This window comes from Durio zibethinus, chromosome 17 (assembly GCF_047325235.1).
Source record: "Durio zibethinus cultivar Kanyao isolate XHJ-2024 chromosome 17, ASM4732523v1, whole genome shotgun sequence".
Taxonomy (NCBI): domain Eukaryota; kingdom Viridiplantae; phylum Streptophyta; class Magnoliopsida; order Malvales; family Malvaceae; genus Durio; species Durio zibethinus.
Window position 1 is genome coordinate 4853421 of NC_143178.1, and position 23672 is coordinate 4877092.

General features: G+C 27.5%; 2 protein-coding genes across 2 annotated transcripts in view; both read left to right on the forward strand.

Annotated features, from left to right (window-relative positions):
• The first annotated feature begins 1854 nt into the window (after positions 1–1854).
• On the forward strand, positions 1855–8867 carry LOC111287308 (cellulose synthase-like protein G3). The gene is made up of 6 exons (XM_022877784.2): positions 1855–2581; positions 6670–6819; positions 6955–7080; positions 7166–7609; positions 7714–8061; positions 8152–8867. Exons 1-6 carry the CDS (start codon positions 1955–1957, stop codon positions 8713–8715), a joined length of 2259 nt encoding a protein of 752 aa, XP_022733519.2. The 5' UTR covers positions 1855–1954; the 3' UTR covers positions 8716–8867.
• A 1360-nt stretch (positions 8868–10227) lies between these two features.
• LOC111279048 (cellulose synthase-like protein G3) overlaps positions 10228–23672 on the forward strand; it is a 47042-nt gene continuing 33597 nt past the window's right edge. The window contains exon 1 of the mRNA XM_089746223.1: positions 10228–10891. Within this exon, the coding sequence (XP_089602349.1) occupies positions 10766–10891 (126 nt within the window). The 5' untranslated portion in view covers positions 10228–10765. The remainder of the gene's footprint in view (positions 10892–23672) is intronic.

Consider the following 23672-nt stretch of genomic DNA (forward strand, 5'->3'; position numbering starts at 1 on the left):
AGAATAATGGGAAGGACTAATTACGTAAGTTAAAAAGAAACAAGATAACAAGGTAGAATGCTAAAAATATGCTCTGTATTACTGAAACAGAAGAGTGTTTGATGATATAATGTCACGGACCTAAGGAGGAGTCTTGAATCCTACATCGAATATAAAAAGAGGATCATTAGGGTATAAAAGGGTTCATACCATCTCTGCCTTATGAGACGCCTTTTGTAGGACAAAATCGTGAGGCCAGGGGGCCAAAGCGGACAATACCTCACAAGAGTGTGAACCGTGACGGTTAGGTTGATCTGGGACACCGAATGAGTGGATGTTCGGGTCTTGTAGCCGCACGGGTTCGGAGCTTAAATCTCGACCCGTGACAAGTGGTATAAGAGCCAACCCTATACTGTTTGATTCACGTCAAGCACCTCAAGGGAGGTAAGTAGGGTAACCAACCTCAATAACGAGGGCGTTACGAGGTTGGGTAGGGGAGAATGTTATGGATATAAGAAAAAGTCTTGCATCCCACATCGAATATAAAAGGAGGGTCACTGGGACATAAAAGGGTTCACATCATCTCTTCTTTATGAGGTGCTTTTTGTAGGACAAAACAGTGAGACCAAGAGGACCAGAGTGAACAATACCTCACAAGGGTGTGAATCGAAACAGAAAGATTGATTTGAGAAGTCGGATGAGTGGATATCCAGATCTCGGAGTCGCGCGAGTTAGAGCTTAAGTCTCGACCTGTGACATACATACATTGTTGGTGGTAGTTAATGGTGGTGTAGGTATGGATGATGTAGATTTCATATTAAAAAATTTGCACATATATAGTTGATCTACAAAGAAAATTTAAAGATCTATTTTTTTTATTTTTTACATTTTAAATTTTTTAGTAATTATATTTTAGGGTATTTTATTTTAATTAAGAAGGTATAATAGTTTTTTTATTTATTGAACAAAGTGTTGAATGAGTTAGTTTTAATATATAATATAAATTTTTAAATGTTCAAATTATTCAAAAGTAATTGAGATTTGAACTTTAATAATATTTATATTTTATAAAATTATCTAAAAAATTCTTGTAATCCTTTTTAAAAGACGATTTTCGACAAATTTAAAGTTTATAATTTAGCATATGCACTTTTTTTTCATTCATATTATTTTTAGATTGTGATCTCATTTATATAAAATGTTAATTTTATTATTAAAAAAATTATGTTAAATTTGAAGTAAAATTATTTCCATCCGAATCTCTCATGTAACAATTTCATTTTTCATTAAGATGATAACGGAGGGAATATCCATTATTTTTAAAGTATTTATATTTAAATTTATTTAATATTCATAATATCTAAATTTGTTTAAATATATGATTAAACTTAATATCACTATTCAAATTTAAATCTATTTAAATAAATATTATTTATTTAAATATGTGAATATATTAAAATATCTTTTTATTTAAGTTTTATATAAAATAAATAAGAATTTAAATTTAAATTCAAATTCACTCTTAATTAATAACAAGTAAAAATTATTTATTAAGGTTCGAAACTTTTACAAGTATAAAATTTTATATATTTTACATACAAAAATAAATAACAGATTTAGATATCTATTATTATTCATTAAAATCTAAACGAATTCAAATATTGAATATTCAAGAAATATTATTTATATATTATCTAAATTTATCATGGATAATAAATCTTTTATTCGAATTTATTAATTATGTATTTACAATTATCTAAATCTGACGTAAACTAGTTAAATAATAATAGATATCCATTTATTTACAATTTATTACAAACTCCATTTTCCAAACATTTTTAATAAGTGTATCTATATGCTGAATACAGTGCTGGCACATCACTCTTCCTCCCTTTGCCTATAAATTAATGAATAATGACAAACTTATTACTTGTACTAAATGCAAGAGAACTCATAGTATTGAGCACATACATTTATGACCATAAAGCAAACAAGGATGGAAGGCCGAGGTCTAAAAGGAGGATGCACCGCCCATGCTCCTCTTCACACGTTTGAACCCCTGCGGCGGACGGCCTTGAACCGCGTATTTGTGGTGGTTTACTCGTGTGCACTTGTAGCTCTACTCTATCGCCATGCACAGATGCTTCTCTACTCCACAACTTTACTCTCTTTCTCTATGACACTGTCTTTGCTCATCTCAGATCTTATCCTGGCCTTCATATGGGCATGCGGACAAGCTTTTCGAATGCGCCCAATTCGTCGTAAAGAGTTCCCTGAAAGCCTCAAAAGAATCATGAAAGAAGAAGATTTTCCAGGGCTGGACGTGTTCATATGCACGGCTGATCCTCACAAGGAGCCACCAATGAATGTGGTGAACACAGCCCTCTCGTTGATGGCTTATGATTATCCAACAGAGAAGCTTTCCGTCTATGTATCAGATGATGGAGGGTCAGCTTTGACTCTCTTTGCTTTCATGGAGGCCGCTAAGTTTGCATGTCATTGGTTACCATTTTGCAGGGAGCACAATATAATGGATAGGAGCCCTCAAGTATATTTTGTGTCTAATTATCATTCTTGGAGCCCAGAGATTGAGGAGATTAAGGTAATTAATATACTCAAACACTTGCTAATTCTATCTCAAAAACTTTAATTGACTGATTTTCCATGCATAATTTTTGTACAAAATTATATTGATAAAGTAATTTAATTTTGGGTGTTCACTGTTACTTATGTCTAACAATAACAGTAGATATGCTACTAAGTTTTCATATACAATGGTAGATCTAGATTTTTTTTTTTTTTTTGTGTCCACTCTTTACGGTGAGTGTTTGTTGAATGTTGGATATTGGTTGGCAGTGAGCTATAATTGATTATTGAGTAGTAACAGTAAATAGAATGGTTAAGGATTTAAAAAAGATATATTATAATTTTTAAGAGTGTTAAAAATTTTTTTTCAAAGTTTTTTATTTTTCAAACTTTGTGAGTCTCCATAAACACATTAATTTTATATTTGCAACTGCCACTATTTTCGTCTATCCAAATTAAATTCCTGCATGGACAAAAAAAAAAAAGGTAAAGTTGATTTTTAAATCAAATCTAATTTTATAATCGCCATGATCATAATTAATGCATCATTACTTTCAAAAGGTGCTAAATAGAGTCCACAATAAATATTGAAAGAGGGAAATTAAAGAAATATATAGTAAAAGGGTCGATGGAATCTACGTACCATAAAAATTGAAAAAAGGAAATTAAAGAAATATACAACAAAGGGGTAGATGGAATCTAGGAGCTGACTGGCGCGATGAACTAGAAGATTATATATAATATGAGCCAATGGCCTGTCCTAATCTAAAATAATTAAAATTACATTTAAAATAAATTAAACTTCTTCAGTTTTAAATTATTTGGGTGGTGTTAATTTTCATGAAATTAAAAAAAATAATTTTAATATATTTAATATTAAAATTAAATTTTTTTTATAAAATCAAAGTTTTATGATTTTAAATGTTAAAAAGTAAAAAAAAAATCATAAAAAATAAATTTTAAATATAAAAAGTAAGTGATTAGATGCTAAAAAAAAAGATATAATTTAGAGACTTCTAAAAAAATTGAATAAAAAAATGAAACGGAGGGAATATGTGATATTGATTAATATGAGCTTATATAAAATAATATAATTGATTATAATTTATATATTAAAAAATTAATGATGAAAATTACTAGTATTCATCAATATATATATATATATATTAAAAAAATAAAAGATGAAGTTACAAGTTATAGCAATTTCTTAGCAGATAAAATATTAAATTCTTAATTTGAATATGATAGATAGATAAAAAAAAGGATTATGTCTTAACCTATGTTTCTAGGCATTATTAAGTAAGCATTCTTAGGCATTTATATGTTTAGTTAACTTAAGAAAAATAAGAAAAACTCTATTAGCAGTTAAAACTAAATATTTGTTTTTTATAAAAGATGACGTAATTAAAGATAAAAGAAAAATTATAAATATTAAAATATAAAATTTAAATTTATTAAATGTTAACTTTTAAAAAATATATATACAAATAAATTTTTTTAATCTCTAGATCAAACTAAGTAAATATTTGTTAGTATCTGTGTTTATTTTATATGTATATATTTTATTTCTTTAAAAGTTGAGTTTTAATTTTCTTTTTTTTAAAAAAAAATGTTGCATCTTGCTGCTTATCTCTGACATATTTGAACATTGGACCCCATATGAAATAATTTTTGTTATGTCAGTCAATTAATTACGACAGATTCAGACAAAGAACCCCAACAACCAATCTTGTCAAGTAGACCGCATCATTTTGATTTAGTCAAACCTTCAAATTAAAGATAAGGATTAGTACTAATCCATATGTCTAAATCATGAATAGACAGTTAACATGTGCGTGGATCCAAACAAGTCATTTCAATATAATATAGTACTTTTCTTTATTTGAGAGGGGTATAATATATATCATTTTCATGCACATAAATGTATCAAATGTAAATAGATAATTATAAGATATAATTTTGAGTTATTATTATTATTATTATTTTATTTTATTTTATGCTTTTCTTGAAGAAGACGATATCTATAGCTTGCTTGGGCTGGCAATGCCATATATCATGTCCTAACTAAATTTAGATGGATCAAATTTATATAAAATTTTTTAGGTGAAATTTGTAATTTTTTTAATAATTTAATAAAAATTCATATTGATAATTTGATAAAGTTTGATGTGAAAATTAATAATATGTAAAAAAATTATTTAAAAAATTATTTATAATTTAAATTTAATTAATATTTATTTTACAGTAAAAATTTTATTAAAAATATCTATATATATTTATTATTATTTTTTTAATTTTACACATTTAATCTATATAAAAATATTTTCAATTTTTATTTTTATTTAATTTTGTTAATAATAAATTTCATGACCTTTATCTAAGAAATTTTATTTAAATATTTCCCAGATATGTTGATGCCTTTATTGTTTTGGCTTCCCAAATTGCATAGTTCAGTTTTTGCCATTTCGGCTGCAAGCCCCTACTTTTTTTTTTGCTACTAAGTCCCTAGTAGTTTTTTTTTAGCCAATTAAGTCCCTTGTAGTTGAATAAGCCTTTTTTTATTTTTTTCTCTTTTTTTATTACAAAAAGAAAAATGAATAAAATTAAAATATTTAGACATTTAAAGGATATGTTTGATAAATAGAATGATGAAACCGATGAAATGATTATCTCATTATCTTATTTTTTATGCACATATAAAAAAATATTGAATTACAAAAAGATTAACTATCATTTTAAAATAGAATGATTCAATCCTAAGAGAAGATTATTTCTAATATCATAGAATTAGATAATAGATACGGATATAATATCTATTTTATTGCTAATTTTATATTTAAAATTTAATTTAAATATTTAATAAGATGATTAGTATCATTATATAATTGGTTAATCTAAATTATATTTTTCTTTTTCAAATTTTTTTCTTTTTTAAAATTTATTTCACTTTCTTTTTCTTTTTTTGAAAAAAAGAAAAGGATAAACCAATGTTCTTGTTTTAATAACAAATAAACTTTTATAAAAATAAAATAAAAAGGAGAAATATAAAATAAGATAAAAATACTTTTTTGATAAAAAATATTTTTTGAAAAAACCAATGTACTTTTTTTTATAAAAATTAACTTTTTCTGAAAAATTAATTTATTTAAAAGATAAATTTAGCTTTCGATCATATAAATTATAAAAATAAGAAAATAATGAATAGAAAAAAATATAGAAAAATACTTTTATAATTATTTTTAAAAAAATCGATTTTTTTTATCAGCATTTGGTGCTTCTAGTAATTGCATGGCACAAACTTTTAGAAGATTTACCAATCTAGAACAGCACTAGTCAGCAGCCAGTAATATCCAGTATGTACTTGCCCATGATCGGCAATTCTATCCTTTTTCTAAGATATCTTCACAAGAGATTCTAAATATAAATAGTTAATAATTCATGCATAATATTAGAATATTTTAATTGATGCTAAAAATTCAAAGTATCATTCTTTCATCGTAATAATTTTTTTTTTTTTTGCATAAAGAGCGGAAACCCGCTTACGTAATACAGGCCCTAGGCCTTGCAACACCTACCGTGTCGTCTTGTATCAATCTACCTAGAGAAGCAGAGGAGATAACAATTTAAGAACATCAAAATTACCCTTATAGTCTTCGATTTTTTGATCTAGTAGTCAAAAACATCTTAAAAAAACATTGAAATTGAGATTTGACTTCAGCCTTTCTCCTCCTTCTTTGTTGTAGGTTTCTACTTTTTTTTTTAAAAAAAAAAGTTACCCTTATGGATTAAATTTGTCAAAAAAATTCACGCAAAATTTTGCCTCATAATAGATATGAAAGAGCGATCAGTTTCAATCTAGATGGAGTACTTGTTTGCACCAAATAAAACCTGATAAAAGGGGCCATTATCATTGTAAAATTTTTTGTATAACCAATAAAGAATCTGATTCTAGAAATTTTCTGCAACCATGCTCCTGGCTAATTTTAATCCCACGTAGATAGCATCGATTTCAGCCATATTGTAGCAGCTTATGTCGTGAGGCCTATATTGTAGAAGTGATAGATGTAACATCTCCCACTTTTGGGATACAAATCTAAATTGCAGATGATGTACGAGAATATGAAAGTGAAGGTAGAACATATTGTCGATAAAGGAGAAATCAGTGATGAATACATTACAGAGGATCAACAACGCCAAGCTTTTAATAAATGGACCAACGGGTTTACTCGCATACATCACCCCACTATCATCCAGGTATGCATTCAACATTTTCCAAGCTCAAAATTCAATCCGATGACCAATAACAAATTAAATTACACGGTACAGGAAACAAGCCTTTTGCTGCTACACTCGATTTACTAATGCATATGAGACATGAACTATGGGCAGGTTATCTTAGATAAGAGCAATGACAAAGACGTTTCTGGCCATTGTTTGCCAAATTTAATTTATGTCTCTAGACAGAAATGCAACAGTTCACCCCACCACTTTAAAGCTGGAGCTCTTAATGTTCTGGTATGAGTATTGTTTCTGGTTGCTATCCAATTGATTAGTTTTTATTTATTATCATTTCTAATTCCTTGAATTTTCGACATTGAAGTTACGTGTATCAGCTGTTATGACAAATGCGTCAATAATCTTAACTCAAGATTGTGATATGTACTCAAATGATCCCCAAACACCTCTTCGTGTGCTATGTTATCTATCAGATTCTGCAATTCAATCAAAATTAGCATACATTCAATTTCCACAACGATTTCATGGCCTTAACAAAAATGACATCTACGCTTCCGAGTATAAACGTCTCTTCCAAGTCAATCCCATGGGTTTTGACGGGCTAAAGGGCCCGAATTATGTGGGATCCGGCTGCTTCTTTTGCCGGCGAGCTCTCTTCGGTGGCCCATCAGCTTCGTTTCCCATTGAAATCCCAGAACTTAGCCCAAACCATGTGGTAGACAAGCCCATTAAATCTCAAGAAATTTTGTCATTGGCACACCAAGTGGCAGGTTGCAACTATGAGAACCAAACTAAATGGGGATCAAAGGTAAACTCATCAGTCACTCTCCATAATGCTATCAAAGGTTAAAATTTATAAAATTTATAAAATTTATATGCAGTATGTTAAGAGTTCTTTTGACATGTATGCAGTGTGGCTTCAGATATGGATCTCTGGTTGAGGACTTTTACACAGGTTATCGGCTTCAGTGTGAAGGATGGAAGGGCTTGTTCTGCCACCCTGAGAGGGCTGCATTTTTAGGGGATGTGCCAATTACCCTTTTTGATATAATTAATCAATGCAAGAGATGGTGCATCGGACTTTGTGAAGTGACCTTCTCCAAATATAACACTCTCATCTTCGGTTCTCATTCCATGGGCCTTTTAATGGGCTTAAGTTATTCTCACTATGCATTCTGGCCTATATGGTGCGTTCCAGTCACCCTCTATTCTTTCCTACCCCAGCTAGCACTCCTCAATAAAGTTAGTATCTTCCCAAAGGTATGAACATCGATGAATCTGTACATATCACGAAATATTTATTTAAATTCAGTATATTGATCAAGTAAAAAATGACAAATGGTGTTGCAGATATCAGAACCATGGTTTTTCTTGTATGTTTTTCTTTTCCTCAGCGCTTACGGGCAAGATTTCCTTGACTTTCTCCTAGCTGGAGGCACTGTCCAAAGGTGGTGGAATGCTCAAAGGATGTGGCTGATAAGGGGACTGTCATGTTTTTTGTTTGCTTCAGTTGAGTACTTTCTCAAGTCCTTACGCATTTCCACACATGGTTTTAGCCTAACGAGCAAGGTGCTTGATGATGAACAAAGCAAGAGATACAGCAGAGGCATTTTTGAGTTCGGAGTCCCATCCCCCATGTTTGTTCCATTAACTATGGCTGCAATAATCAACTTATTCTCATTCGTATGGGGATTGACAGAGTTTTTGGTTGGCAGAAATGGGGAAGGTCTCGGTATGCAGATGTTGTTAACAGGGTTCATTGTGGTGAATTGCCAGCCAATTTATGGAGCCATTGCCTTGAGGAATGACAATGGAAAAATGCCCACCAAAATTACTGTTATCTCAATATGTCTGTCAGTGGCTCTTTATATTGCCGCTTCTTTCTGTTTCAGAAGTAATGACTCCAAGAAATAAGGTAGGGCTTTTTCCACTCAATTACTAGCATCTTTGCTTTGCATTTTTCCTTGATGAAATAATTAATGGCTGAAGTTTCTTTTTCCCTTTCGTTTGGTATGGCAGACTGTATGATACAGTTATTTTACATTAATGTACCTCGTTTTCATTCAACCCATGCTATATAATTAAATTATTAAAACAAATCAATCATTTATTACATATCACATATAATAATTAAATAATAAATATTTATTTTAATAGATTTATACATATAATGTGTAATAAAATAATTAATTTTTTAAATAATATAATTATGTAGTATAATTTAAATGAAAATGATATAATAATCATTTCATACAATTATTTTTTATTAATATATTGTATGAATACTGTAATTTGGGTTTGATAGATAATTTGAGCACTGTAAGGTTGATTTGTTGTTTGCCCCACAAATTAACTACACAAAAGGAAGGCAAAAGCATATTTATTTTTTAAAAAATTATTTTCGAGTGTTTGATGTAATAAAAAAATTAAATTCTCTTCTCCAAATCATAAAAATAATTGCATTATTATATTGCTATAATTTAAATAATGATTTTTTTTTAATCTTGCATTATTTCGATCACAAAACCTTATGGTATGTGTTTAAATATTTATATATTTTTTTAAGTCAAAGTGCAATGTATATTATTTTAATAAATTAGATTTTAATAATTTAAAATACGATATGAATATAATATAAAAAAAAAACAGATATGATTTAATATTTTAATAATAATTATATTTAGATTTAATAAAATAAAAAAATATATTTTATATTTTCATAACGATACAAATTATAACATATAATTTTTATATAAAATATAATATAAATACATAAATTTTAATAACTAAATCTATAACAACTGAGAAAGAACTAAAATAATTATATTTCATCATTTATATCTTATTCTGTAGGAATGATAACGAATCAAATCAGATTTGATTCGATTTTTTAAATTTAAAATTTAATTTTTAATTTAAGTTTAATATATAAATATTTAATATTTAAATTTAATTTAAATCAAATAAAAAATAATTTAAAAATAATTAAACACTATAACTTTAAATTTATTGAATTTTTTCCTCACCCTGAATGTCATTGTCTTGCCCATTTTCTAGTACCCTTCAAAGGAGCATCTATCCTCATAATGTCTACACCACTGATTAGTGCAAGTGGCCAAGTTGGTTGAATACCTTTTTTTCTTTTCTTTTCCCAACTTTATTGTTCAAACATTTCCAACTAAATAATTTAGGAAGTCATTAAGAAGATATCAAATTATATAAATATAATATATATATATATATATATATACACTAAACAATAGTACCATTTTCATTCTAATTTGGGATTTTTTAAATATAAAAAATTCTATACGCCACGTTATTACAAATTATTACTTAAATCACCATGTGATTAATGTCAACTGCCCTGAATACCTGGTACAAACCTCTTAAATTTCACCCTTACTGCCCACTTATAAAGAGAAATTCAGCCTTCGACTGCCCATTGCCATCATCACTACCCACACAAGTAATGGAGTTTCTAAGTCGGAGAGAGCACTACACCACCCCCCTGGCACCCATCGATACTCCTCTTCTCACCGTGGAACGCCTCCCACGCACAGCCGTGAACCGCGTCTTTTTGGTAGTTTACACTTGCGCCATCCTAGGTCTACTCTACCGCCATGCACAAACACTTGTCAATTCCACAACCTTAGTCTCTTTCTTTATAACCCTCTCTTTGCTTGTCTCTGATCTCATTCTTGCCTTCATGTGGGGAGCTTCACAAGCTTTTCGCATATACCCAATTCATCGTAGGTAATTCCCAGAGAACCTGAAAAAGAACGTGACGGAGCAAGATTTTCCAGTGTTGGGCGTGTTCATATGAACGGCTGACCCTTACAAGGAGCCGCCAATGAGTGTGGTGAACACGGCTTTGTCCTTGATGGCTTATGATCATCCAACGGAGAAGATTTCGGTGTATGTATAGGACGATGGAGGATCAGCTTTGACACTTTTTGCTTTCATGGAGGCTGCTAAGTTTGATAGCTACTGGTTACCATTTTGCAGGGAGAATAACATTATGGATAGAAGCCCGGATGTTTATTTTTCATCAGCTCATTCTTGGAGCTCTAAGGCTCACAAGATTAAGGTAAATCCACTTTTAAAATTAAATTCTAAAAGAATGATAGTCAATTAACATTTTTAATCGCAATTAACTCCAAACTTTACATGCATAATTAATTTCAACGATCAAAATTTCAAACAACATGACTATAAAAAAACTTCATTACCGGAAAAATAAATTCACTAGAGATAAGGGCAAGAGTACAGCAGCAACAAAGAGACGATTTCTTGTCGGAAGTATATAAGGCGACACGAAAAGTTATGTCATCATTGATCTCAGCTTGGCTGTTGTTGTGGTATGTACAATGTCTAAACAATGATAGCAAATCCTTCGTGATAAAAAAAAAACAAAAAAACAAAAAAACGAATCCTTCCTATCTTTATTTTTGTCCCATGTTCCATGGAATGGGATCTCTTTTAAAGTTCCCAAAAACATGAAATTAATTATCACTTCTTGTCTTATTGATATCTTCTCTTTTTTCTTTTTCCCATCTAAAGGTCAAATTACATGAACGAATGGTCAGATTAGCCATTGATGTTAAGTCGTGTTTGGTGTGTATATGTGTGTATATATATATATATATGTATGTATAGTTTTTCAATAATTTTTTTTATATATATATAAAAGGTCTAACCTGAAAATAGAAATAAAAGTAGTAAATATTAATGATTGAACTCAACTTGCTAACACATTTTAAAAGTGATTGTATAAATTAATTGAGTTAAGTATTGAATTAAGTATTGAGTTAAGATATAATAAAGATAAAATTAATGAGTGAATATATATATATATATATATATAGTTTTCAATAAATTTTTTTTTACATATAAAAGAGGTCTAACCTAAAAATAGGAATAAGAGCAGCAAATACTAAAGTTTAAACTCAATTGGCTAAATGACACATTTTAAAAATGATTGTATAAATTAATGCAGCTAAGTTTTGAATAAGATATAATCAAAATAAAATTAATGAGTAAACTTACTCAAAAGTCAAGTTAACCACTCAAGGGTTGAGCTATCCACTCAAGTCCAAAGGTCTATCAAGTTAATTTTAAGAATATTTTGACAAAAAATTAAGATTTATTAAATGGATATGGACAAAATTTTTAAGCCTTTTTAAATTTTGAGTCGGGCTTTGAACACAAAAATTAAAGTTCGAACTTAGCTTAACCTAGCTCACATAATATAAATATAATTAAATTATTATAATTATATATATGTAAATTTTTATTTTAATATTTTATTTTTTATTATATATATTGGGTTTAATGGGTGAGTTTGTATTTTATTTTTATAACATGGATTGAACTTTGAAAAAATTTTAAACCCAAAATATCAAAGCAGATTAGACCTAAATAAACATATAAATTATTAATTCCAAACATGGACCTAACTTGATCCATAAAAACATCTATCCCTAAATTATTTTCATATTATCCTATTTTAGGACATGCATATGCACCAAATTTCTCATCATGTTTTGTTGTATTATCAACGTATGGCTTCATGGTCATGATAAAATCAATTTTTAAGCTGCTAACTCTTAGTAAAATTTTCAATTTTCCAAAATTTAAAATGTACGACATGCAAGTCAAATAATTCATATATTGATTCCTAAATGGTTCAAAATTTTTAAACTTGTTAAATAAAATATTTGTTCATTGAAGTTCTTTCTTATTTGAAAAAAAAGTTTCAATTTTTAAATTTCATGAGATATTCGTTTATAAGATAGTAGAAATAACATTTGGATCTTAAATCTTAATCATGTGCCAGGAAATATAATACGAGAACATGAAGGTGAGAGTAGGAAATGTTGTCAACAGAGGAGAAGTTAGTGAAATTTACATCACCAATGATCAAGAGCATATTTGAACATTGGACAGCTAACATGTGCATGGATTCAAACAACTCATTTCAACTATACAAATATATAATATATTACTTTTCTTTATTTAGGGGGTAATATATATATATTATTTTCATGCACAAAAATGTATCAAATGTAAATAGAAAATTATAAGATATAATTTCGAAGTTTTTTTTTTTATTATTAGTAATTTAGTTTATCTTATGCTTTTCTTGAAGAAGAGAACATCTATAGCTTGCTTGTGCTGGCAATGCCATATATCAAGTCCTAGCTAGATTAAGATGGACAAATTTTACATTAAATTTTTTAAGTGAAATTTGTAAAATTTTTTCTTAAATATTATTTAATAAAAACTTTAATAAAAAATTCATATTGATAGATTGATATAGTTCAATGTGACAACTAATGATATGTAAAAAATTATTTATAATTCAAATTTGATCGATATTTATTCTATAATAAAAATTTTATTAATATTTTTATTAAAAGTATCTATCTAAAAATATATATCAAAAATTATTTTTTTTTCAAAAATTGCATATTTAATCTATATAAAAAAAATTTAATTTATCATTTTTAATTTTTAATTTTAATTTTAATTTAATAATTTTTAACAATAAACTTCGTTGATGCATTTATTATTTTGGCTTCTCGCATGGCATAGTTTAGTTTTTGCCATTTCGGCTGCAAGTCCCTACTTTTTTTTGCCCCTAAGTCCCTAGTAGTTTTTTTGTGGCCAATTAAGTCCCTTGTAGTTGAATAAGCCTTTTTTATTATTTTCTCTTTTTTTATTATAAAAAGAAAAATGAATAAAGTTAAAATATTTAGACACTTTAAGGATATGATTGATAAATAGAATGATGAAGCCGATAGAATGATCATCTCATTATCTTATTGTTGATGCACATATATAAAAAAAAATATTGAATTACAAAAAGATTAATTATCATTTTAAAATAGAATGATTCAATCCTAAGAGAAAATCATTTCTAATATCATAGAATTCGATAATTAATACGTATATATTATCTATTTTATTGTTAATTTTACCTTTAAAATTTGATTTAAACATTTAATAAAATAATTAGTATCATTATATAATTGGTTAATTTAAATTAATTTTTTCTTTTAAAAATTTATTTTTCTTTATTTTTTTTTTCAAATAAACGAAAAGGAGAAACCAATGTACTTGTTTTAATAACAAATAAACTTTTATAAAAATAAGATATAAGGAGAAATAGAAAATAAGATAAAAATACTTTTTTGATAATTTTTTTTTGAAAAAACCAATGTACTTTTTTATATAAAAATTAACTTCTTTTGAAAATTCATTTATTTAAAAAATAAATTTAGCTTTCAATCATATAAATCATCTTAAATTTTAAATTATAAAATTAAAAAAATAATGAATAGAAAAAATATAGAAAAATACTGTTATAATTGTCTTAAAAATATGGATTTTTTTATCAGCATTTGGTGCTTTCTAATAATTGCATGCGATGCCACTAACTTTTAAAAGATTTACAAATATGGAACAGCACTAGTCAGCAGCCAGTACTATCTAGTATGCACTTGCCCTTGACCGGCAATTCTATCCTTTTTCTAAGACATCTTCACAAGGGATCACTAAATATAAATAGTTAATAATTAAGGCATATTATCAGAGTATTTTAATCGGTGCTAAAAACTAAAAGTATCATCCTGACATAAACATCGATTATTTAACCTGAAATTTACGAAGTTATATCTTTCATTGTAATTTTATTATTATTATTATTATTATTATTATTATTATTATTATTATTTTGGTTGCATAAAGAGCAAAAATCTGCTTATATAATCCAGGCCCTAGGCCTTACAATACCCTCATTTTGTATAGTGATATAATCAATCGAATTTGAGTCGATGTAATATTAAATTTAAATTTGAATTTGATTAAAAATTTAAAATTTATTGAAAGTATTGTACTTAGTTACACAGTTGATATATATAAAAAAATTATTGTTTATATCTATTTAGGTAAAAATATAAAATTGTTATTATTATTCTATTTTAATAGTTTAAATAGCTTCAATACTTGATATTAAATTTATCTGATTGATTGAACTTGATTTTTACGGTTGATATGTGTGAAAAAATTATCGTTTATGTATATTTTGTATTATTTTTGCCTTTAAAAGGCAAAAATACAAAATAAACTTTTGGATGGTTTTGAAAGTTTGTTTGGCTTCAATCCATAATATTAAATTTGTCCAAATAATTGAATTTGGTTTCCATAATTGATATGTGTGAAAGGCCAAAATACTTTTATTATTTGTGTTTGTTTAAGACTATTGTATTGTTAAGTGGTCAAAATATAAATTTACGGTTATATTTATATTTTAACAATTTAGATAAATTAAATACATGATATTAAAATTATTCAAAAATTTTGAACTTGATGACAGGTTTGATATGAATGAATAAGTTGCTGTTGATATATATTTAATAATAACATATGTTTTTGTACAAAAGATTGAGATGTGTGGTAAAATTGGACGCGTGAAATTTTTTCGCTTAACACATACAAAAAAAGATTAATCTTACATAAATATCAAAATACAAAAAATTATGATAATTTGTAACATCTATTTTAACTGAAAGTAAATATTTATTCTTTTTAAAATATTATCAATTAATAATTAAACTTGATAATTGTATATGACTAATTTACAGGAGAAAGTGAAAGGAAAAATGACTGCTGAGATTGAAATAACATCTGATGGTTCTATCAACATGTAAGAATTGAAAAATCAGATATTTATAAAATTTGCTGGAAAAGAAAGGCATTGACAGGTTTGAAGCCTTAGATTGGGTCCAACACCATCTACCTACTATAGATGTAGTTTTTAGTAATTTACATTCTTAGCAAGTTAGTCTTCGTGAGACATTTCGATATTGAAAGAGGAGTTACGAAATATACAACAATGTTTCCAACAAATGGAAGCAGAAAGAGAATATGAGTGTACTAAAATTGAGGAAAAACATGTTAGAATGGAGCAAAATTGTGTAAAATTTTAACAGTTACATGATCGATTCAATCATTTTATAAATTTTGTGCAACAATAATTTTCAGAAACTGATCTTAATGGTCTACCAACTTATGTTTTATATTTAGTAAATATTTATATTTTTTAATATAAAAAAAAGTTTACTATGAAGTGTTAAAAATTGTCTAGTATTATTTAATAGGTTCTTGAGCACGCTAGTGACTAAGGTGAAAAAATTCTTTAATCAATTGATAATCTTTCAAATCTATGTAGTCATCAATTTCATATATTTTAATATTTTTTGTTAATTTATTAAAAAAATTGAATATTTTTATACTAATTATTAAACTTTTATGTTAATTAGATACATACTTGAACGTAAATTAAGTATTTATTAATTTCGGTTTCTGAATTTAAGTTCATTTTTATTTCTTTTAACATTTTCTTGTTATTAATGAAAATAATAAATATTAACAGAAAATTTTTATTAAAAATATTTAATTTCTTAATTTCGCGACGTTTGCGTTAAAAAATACCACTAAATGAATAATTTAATGGTGTTTATCTAATAAAATGCCACTAAAAATAACAACGTTCTTATAAAAAAAATGTCGCTAAATTAGCAGCATTTTTTTATACAGTACTGCTAATTTAGTGACTTTTTATCATATAAACGTCATCATATTAATAGTATTTTTATGATAAAAATGTTACTAAATTAACAACATTTTAAATATATAAATGCCACCAAAATAGTAATATTTTTCAGATATAAACGCCGTTAATATAGCGACGTTTTATAAAAAATATTGTTATTTTCCTGACACGTGATAGTAAATATTTTAATTGATGTTTTTTGCAAACGTCGTAAATCTTTTAACGACGTTTATAAACGTCACTAAATATTAAAAAAAATATCATTAAAAACCTAAATTCTTATAATGTGATATACATCTCATATGGATCAATTTACATAAATTGTTTAATTAATGGGAAGTTTTTGAGATGCCAATATACTTTTTTTTTTAAAATTCATTTTGGCCTTTTCTGTAATAATTGTTGTAATAATTGTTGAACATAAATGATGTGATAATGAACCTCTTTTATATCTTCATTCAATGTGTTGGCAAAAATTAAAATTAATAATAAAAAAATTTATATACAAATGCACCCCACGTTACAATCAGTTTCAAAAAGGGTTGGATTTCATTGTTATCCAAACAAGTCCTAACTTTATGGGTATTTCCAAATATTTATAAACTTGACTTCCTTTTTTTCTTGCAAAATTCAATTTTCTAATTTTCTAAATAGGTAAATACTATTTATTTAGAGAATTTAACAGAGTTCTGCTCTAGATTCCAACAAAGACTTTCCCACTCGTGTGGGTCATGAACTCACACGTGTTTGTTCCATTCCATTTTCACTGGATGGTTTATAAATAACACCGTGACTGCGATGATATACTCAAGCTAATTTCGATCAGCCAACAAATATGGAGGGGCCTCGTCTAAGAGAGTGCAGCGCCGCCTACGCCTCCCATGCTTCTCCGCCACTTCACTCGCTTAAGCCCTCTCGCAGAACGGGCTCAAACCGTTTGTTTGCGGCAGTTTACACGTGTGCCATCATAGCTTTGTTCTATCGCCATGCACAGAGACTCCTCTACTCCAAAACCCTAGTTTCTTTCTACGTAACTCTAACGTTGTTCATCTCTGATCTTATCCTCGCCTTCATGTGGGTTAACGGACAGGCTTTCGGCATGCGTCCGGTTTACCGTAAAGAATACCCCGAAAACATAAAAAAGGTCATGAAAACAAGTGATTTGCCAGCGTTGGACATTTTCATTTGCACGGCGGATCCATACAAGGAGCCGCCAATGAGTGTGGTGAACACAGCCCTATCGGTAATGGCCTATGATTGATTATCCAACGGAGAAGATTTCGGTCTACGTGTCGGACGATGGAGGATCGGCTTTGACTCTCTTTGCTTTCATGGAAGCTACTAAGTTTGCTGCCCACTGGTTACCTTCCTGTAGGAAGAACGATATAGCGGAGAGGAGCCCGGATGAATATTTTGCATCTAATCATTCAAGGAGCTCTTAAACTGGGAAGATTAAGGTAAACCCTTTCTTAAACCATCTAACTAATTAATTAGCTAATAGCTATTGCAATATTTACAATATTTATTTATTAGTGATTTTTATTGCAATTAAAAGTTAAAGTTATAGAAATCACCATGAAGAAATGAGCCGTTTTCATGATAATTTCATGCGCAAAGTATGCAAACATTTTTTACTGAGCTAACTGAAAATTAAATACAATTTCTCAAAATTAAGTTTCTTATCCGTTATCCATATAGCTGTGACATTATATATATTAGATCTTATAATTCATAAATTTGTATCATGTTTACTTATGTTAAAAATAAATAAAATATAAAAATTATCGTTTTATAATTCATTTTGAAATATCTAAGTACAAGATATATTTTTTATTTTTTAAAAAATTCATATAAATTTTTATTTTAAAACTTCAATCTATATCATTTTAATATTATGTATGTCATATTTAAAATTATCCAATTTAATATATCTTATTAAAAAGTATTACTATATATATCAAAAGTTTCTCTCTAAAATGATCGAAGATAAAGGATAATTTTTATCATTTTGTCAAGTTTCCTATATAATTTTTTTTTCAAAAAATTTTTCTTTATGGCTAGCTATCCAATAAACTTAAATTTAAATTTAAACTTAAATTCCATTCAGTTCATTTTCAAAAAAGATTGATCTTTGGATATACAGCCATGACCAATAAGTCATGTTTTCACAAGAAATACCACTGGTGCTAAAAATTTAGAAAATAAAGCATATAGTTAAACCAGCGGTATCGATCTACTGGGGCTAATTACAATCAAGCTATCAGGTTCTTGAAGTCTAAGCAATATTTGATATGATAAGTGTCATAACGTATAGATTCAAAAATTTATAGTGAGACTTAACAAGAAGAGTCGCCATCAATCTTTGTTAATTAGGTGTGATTGGTCACTTAATGAATTTATCTTTTTAAGGAGTTCTACATTTGACTAAGGGTTCTTATAGAATAGGTTTGGGTCTACTAACCAGAACAAGATTCGAGAATTCGGTTATATATGGAGAAGGTTATAGCATCCTCACATATCCATCTGAAGGATGGTATATTTTATTTTAAATTTATCATAAAGTCTTGATTCTAATGATTTTAAATTTTAATATTGAATATTAAAAATAACTTTTAAGATTCTCCATCAATCTGGTAGAATTTTTAAAAATATTTTCTCACCTCAAGAATATTCAAAAATCTCATTTGTTTTCTTGAGGCTCTGTCGTCGAAAAAAAAATTAATTATTTTTTATTTTTATCGAAAATATATCTAATTATTTCATCATTTGGACCAAATTAGAAATATCTTCTTTTTTAATTTCTAAATTTTTCACCATTTTGGTCTATTTAGAAATTTTTTTAATTTTTTGAAAGAAAATAATATTATAATTATTTTTATTGAAATTTCATTTAAATTCTTCCACCCATTTGAGATAAACTTAAAGAAATTTCTTACTTAGAGATTTTTAAAAAAATTTACCATTTGAAATTTCTCAAAATCTCATAATTGGATAATTATCAAATATTTTCAACCAAAAATTTTTATTTTAACTTATTATTATTATTTTTCTTTTTTGTTTGAAAATAAATATTAATTATTGTTATTAAAATTTTATTTAAATTATTCCATCATTTGGGATAAATTTAGAAAAAATTTATCACTTAAAAAATTTATAGAGATTTACCATTTAAAATTCCTAAAAATTTCATCATTGGATAATTAGTATTTGTTCTCCAAAAAAATTTTTTTTTTTAAATTTAATCATACAAAAATACTTAAAAATTAAAAAATTAAAAAAAATACCAAAATAGAAAAACAACTCGACTCGACTAGAGAACTTGGCTTGGTTGCAAGTAAAAACGGTGGCTCTAGATACGTGACCTGACAACTCGGCTCACGACTCAGCTCGAATGAAGTCAAAAACCGAAGGTGAGTTAACCGCAGGTCAAAAGTGGGTTAGTGTTACAAGTCGGGTCACCCAAATAGAAACACGCAGATCTTGAGGCCTTTTAAATGGTAAAACGATGTCATTTCATAACAGTATAAAAGGTACAAGTTTTTGCTTTTTTTTTTCAGATTTTTTTCCCCTCTCTCTCTCATTTTTTTTTATTTTCTCTTTCTCTCTCTATAAACCAAAAGAACTTCGGTTGAATCTTCACCGAATTTTAAAAAATTTCATCGAAATTTGGGTTGGTTCGTTGAAAGTTTGTTAAAAACTTCAACCTTCGTAGAAATCTTTAACCAGATTTTGAAAAACTACTAAAAAATTCAACCGACATAAAAAAACTCACCAGAAAATTCAATCGACATCTAAAAATTCATCGAAAACTGAAAAATTTCTAGAAAATTTTTCAAAAAAAATCTTTTTTAACCAAAAAATTTCTCAAAATTTTTTGACTGCCTTCTAGCTTCCTTTTGTGTGATTTTTTTTTATGTTTTTCTGATTTGTGTTTCTGTATTCCTCTATGTTTTTTGTCTATTCTGTTCCATTGGATTCAATCCTGTATTTATAAGGTATAATCAGAAGAGTTTCTAATTAACTATGAATCCATTGTTGATAAGGTTTCAATATTATCATAAACATAAGCTTTATCCTATATAGATTGAATCCACCCATAACTCTACCAGCCCCAACTCACAGCTAAAATCCTCATTATTTTTATTTTTTTATTTTTTTTACTACTATCTTATTATCTTAACACCAGGAAAATTGAAAATAACTTAGATAAGAAAAATCAACAAAAAATCAAAGACAAAAATAAAAAACAAATAATAATCAACCAAAAAGATAAACCCAAAAATAAATAAGTAAATAGATAAATAATAAATAAATAAATAAAACGTACAATAACTAGTGGACTTGGAAATCGGACCCTATTGAACCAGGCCCAATAGTTTTGGGCTTGAACTAATTATAGTGTCTATAGCTATCCCTCTTTGCAAAGTTTCTGTGCAACAAGAATTGTGCAAAGACGTAGACATCCATCATATCCAGATAATCATCCCAACACATTTTTTTTAAGTTAGACACTTAAACTTATTGAATAATATGAACTCTTCTAAGCAAAGGCTCATAACTTTTAGAAAATAAACAAGGTTCCTCTAAATAGAGGCTTAACGATTTTGAAAAATAAATAAAGCTCATCTTATCAGAGGCTCAACTACTTTGAAAAAATAAATAAGACTCCTCTAAACAGAGGCTCAACGATTTTGAAAAATAAATAAAGCTTACTTATTAGAGGCTCAACCACTTTGAAAAAAATAAATAAGGCTCCTCTAAATAGAGGTTCAATGACTTTTAAAAAATAAATAATGCTCCTCTAAACAGAGGCTCAACGACTTTGAAAAACAAATGAAGTTCATCTAATTAGAAGCTCAATGATTTTGAAAAATAAATAAAAAACCTCTAAGTAGAGGCTTAACGACTTTGAAAAATAAAAAAAACTCCTCTAATCAGAAGTTCAACGACTTTGAAAAAGTAAATAAAGCTCATCTAATCAGAGGCTCAACAACTTTGAAAAATAAATAAAGCTTATCGACAATCTTTTTCAAAGGAGTTATAGATTGTGTCTAAAAAAATTTTAGGGGATTATGCTTGAAGGTCTGACAAATTATTCATAATACCCTTTTTCAAGGATCGAATCTTACCTCAGAAGTCTTTTTTTTTCTTCAATTGAAAATTAAAAATTCTTTCATTAGAAAGTTTTCATATTTATCTTCTCTTTAGGGAATCTTGAAATATCCTTACTTCATGCGCTGGACATTCTCACATGCAATGCATGCTATACATTAAACCTTCAGAAATGCAATGCATGTTATGCAAATGTCAATTTCTTTCAATTGTGATACTTCAATTTCTTAAGCTTTTTCTTTGAATTCTGAGCTCTTCAACCTTCGAACAAATTGACTTGGTTTTCAAAAGATTCACATCCGAAAAATCTAAATTCAAAGGTTCTCATTTGAAAATTTTAGGGGTTCACATCTAAAATTTTGAAGCTTTTCATTTGAAAACTTTTGGTGACTCACATCCAATTCTTTAAAGATTCAAATTCAAAAACTTTGGAGATCTACACAAATTCTTAAGACTCCCATTTAAAACTTAAAGACAAAAATTCTCATTCAAAGATTTTTATTTGAAAACTCAAAGATTCTCATTTGAAATTTAAAAATTCTCATTTGAAACTCAAATATTCTCATTTGAAACTCACAATTTTATTTTAAGAGCATTCATCAAAAGATTCAAAATTTCTTTTTTAGATGACTTTCAAACTTTTATTAAAGTCAAAATTATGTACATAATGAATGTCATGATTAATGATGCAAATGTAACAATCTGAATTCTCATAATAATGTAGATGTCATGCTCTAAGTCATAATTCAAATGTTTACTAATTGATGCATGTCCAAACAAAGTTTTAAATATTCTCCAAATTATGTGCATGTATTGTTCAAATGACAATGCAAACATAATGCATGTAACATAAATGTCATGAAATTCTAATTAATTATGGTAATATGGTTCTCAAGACTCATTCATTCCATCTTTTCCCTTTTTAGCTGCTCATCATTAGCTATCCCAAAGTAAATTTTTTCAACTGATCCATATCATTTGCATTATTTGATCGCAACTCACAGGTTACTCAGCACTAGCAATTTCAACATAAATTTCATTCACCGATCCATATCATTTTCATCATTTGATCACCATTCATAGGCTATTCAGCACTAGCAATTTTAACATAAATTTCGTCTACTAATCCTCATCATTTTCATCATTTGATCATAAACCCCAAGTTATATCAACCAATCTATCTCTATATTCATCACTCGATCACCCCAAACGTCTTTTCAAATCATCTTTTCATTTTTTTACCTCCATCATCTAGATTTCTTTTCAAGAAAATATAAGAATCTTTTATAAATATTATCATTCATTCATTATCATTTCAATTCTTGACAAATATAACACAATCAAACATTTTTTTGATTTATTTTGAAGATGCAAGAATAAGAAAATACAAGGTAAATTGAGAGAAGAGTAATCAATAAGAAATGAGTATAGTAACAATAAATGGACAAAGGAACAAATTCAAAGCATTTCATTAGGATGAATGGTATTGAATGGTACTATAGTGTCCAAACAATGAATACTTAGACAATTCTTAACATTAATCCAAAATTCTTTTTCAAAAACTCATTTCCTTGACTTCTAAAATTAATTTTGAGTGTGTTGAACTTTACCCTAGCTTTAAAGGATCTTCATATATTTTTTATCTTTTATATATTGAACTGTCTATCTAACTCTCAGCTCATAAATTTTTCTATCCAAATCGCACTTTCGAGTTTTCAATTTGAGTATTCATTTTTTCTCTTTTTTCATCTCATTTTTTTCTTTGTTTCTCTTTTTTCTTTTTTGTCCATTATTGATATCTCTTACACATCAATCTAAAATAGCATGATTCCATTATTTCATCATAAGCATGCCTTTGCTCAATATATGATCATTTAATTCAAGCATTCATATTTAATCAAAATAGACTTTTAAAAGTTGTAATGTAGGCTATGGTGAAGAGTTATGAAAGAAATTGATAAAATAGGCTCAAAACACATGTTTAAAGGGTTTAAAACTAAAAGATAATTTCTCATCATGTGATGCAATTTAGCACTTTGCCTTATTCCACATCATTTCACTATTTTTTTCTTTTTTTATTCACCACATTCCTCACAAAAGGATTCTCATTATTTTGCCTCAACTCATTTGTGGCATTTTT

Coding starts and splice junctions, on each gene's coding strand:
- LOC111287308 (XM_022877784.2), top strand. CDS start 1,955: ATGACCATAAAGCAAACAAGGATGGAAGGCCGAGGTCTAAAAGGAGGA. Junction 2,582..6,669: donor CAGAGATTGAGGAGATTAAG/GTAATTAATATA, acceptor TCTAAATTGCAG/ATGATGTACGAGAATATGAA. Junction 8,062..8,151: donor AAGTTAGTATCTTCCCAAAG/GTATGAACATCG, acceptor ATGGTGTTGCAG/ATATCAGAACCATGGTTTTT.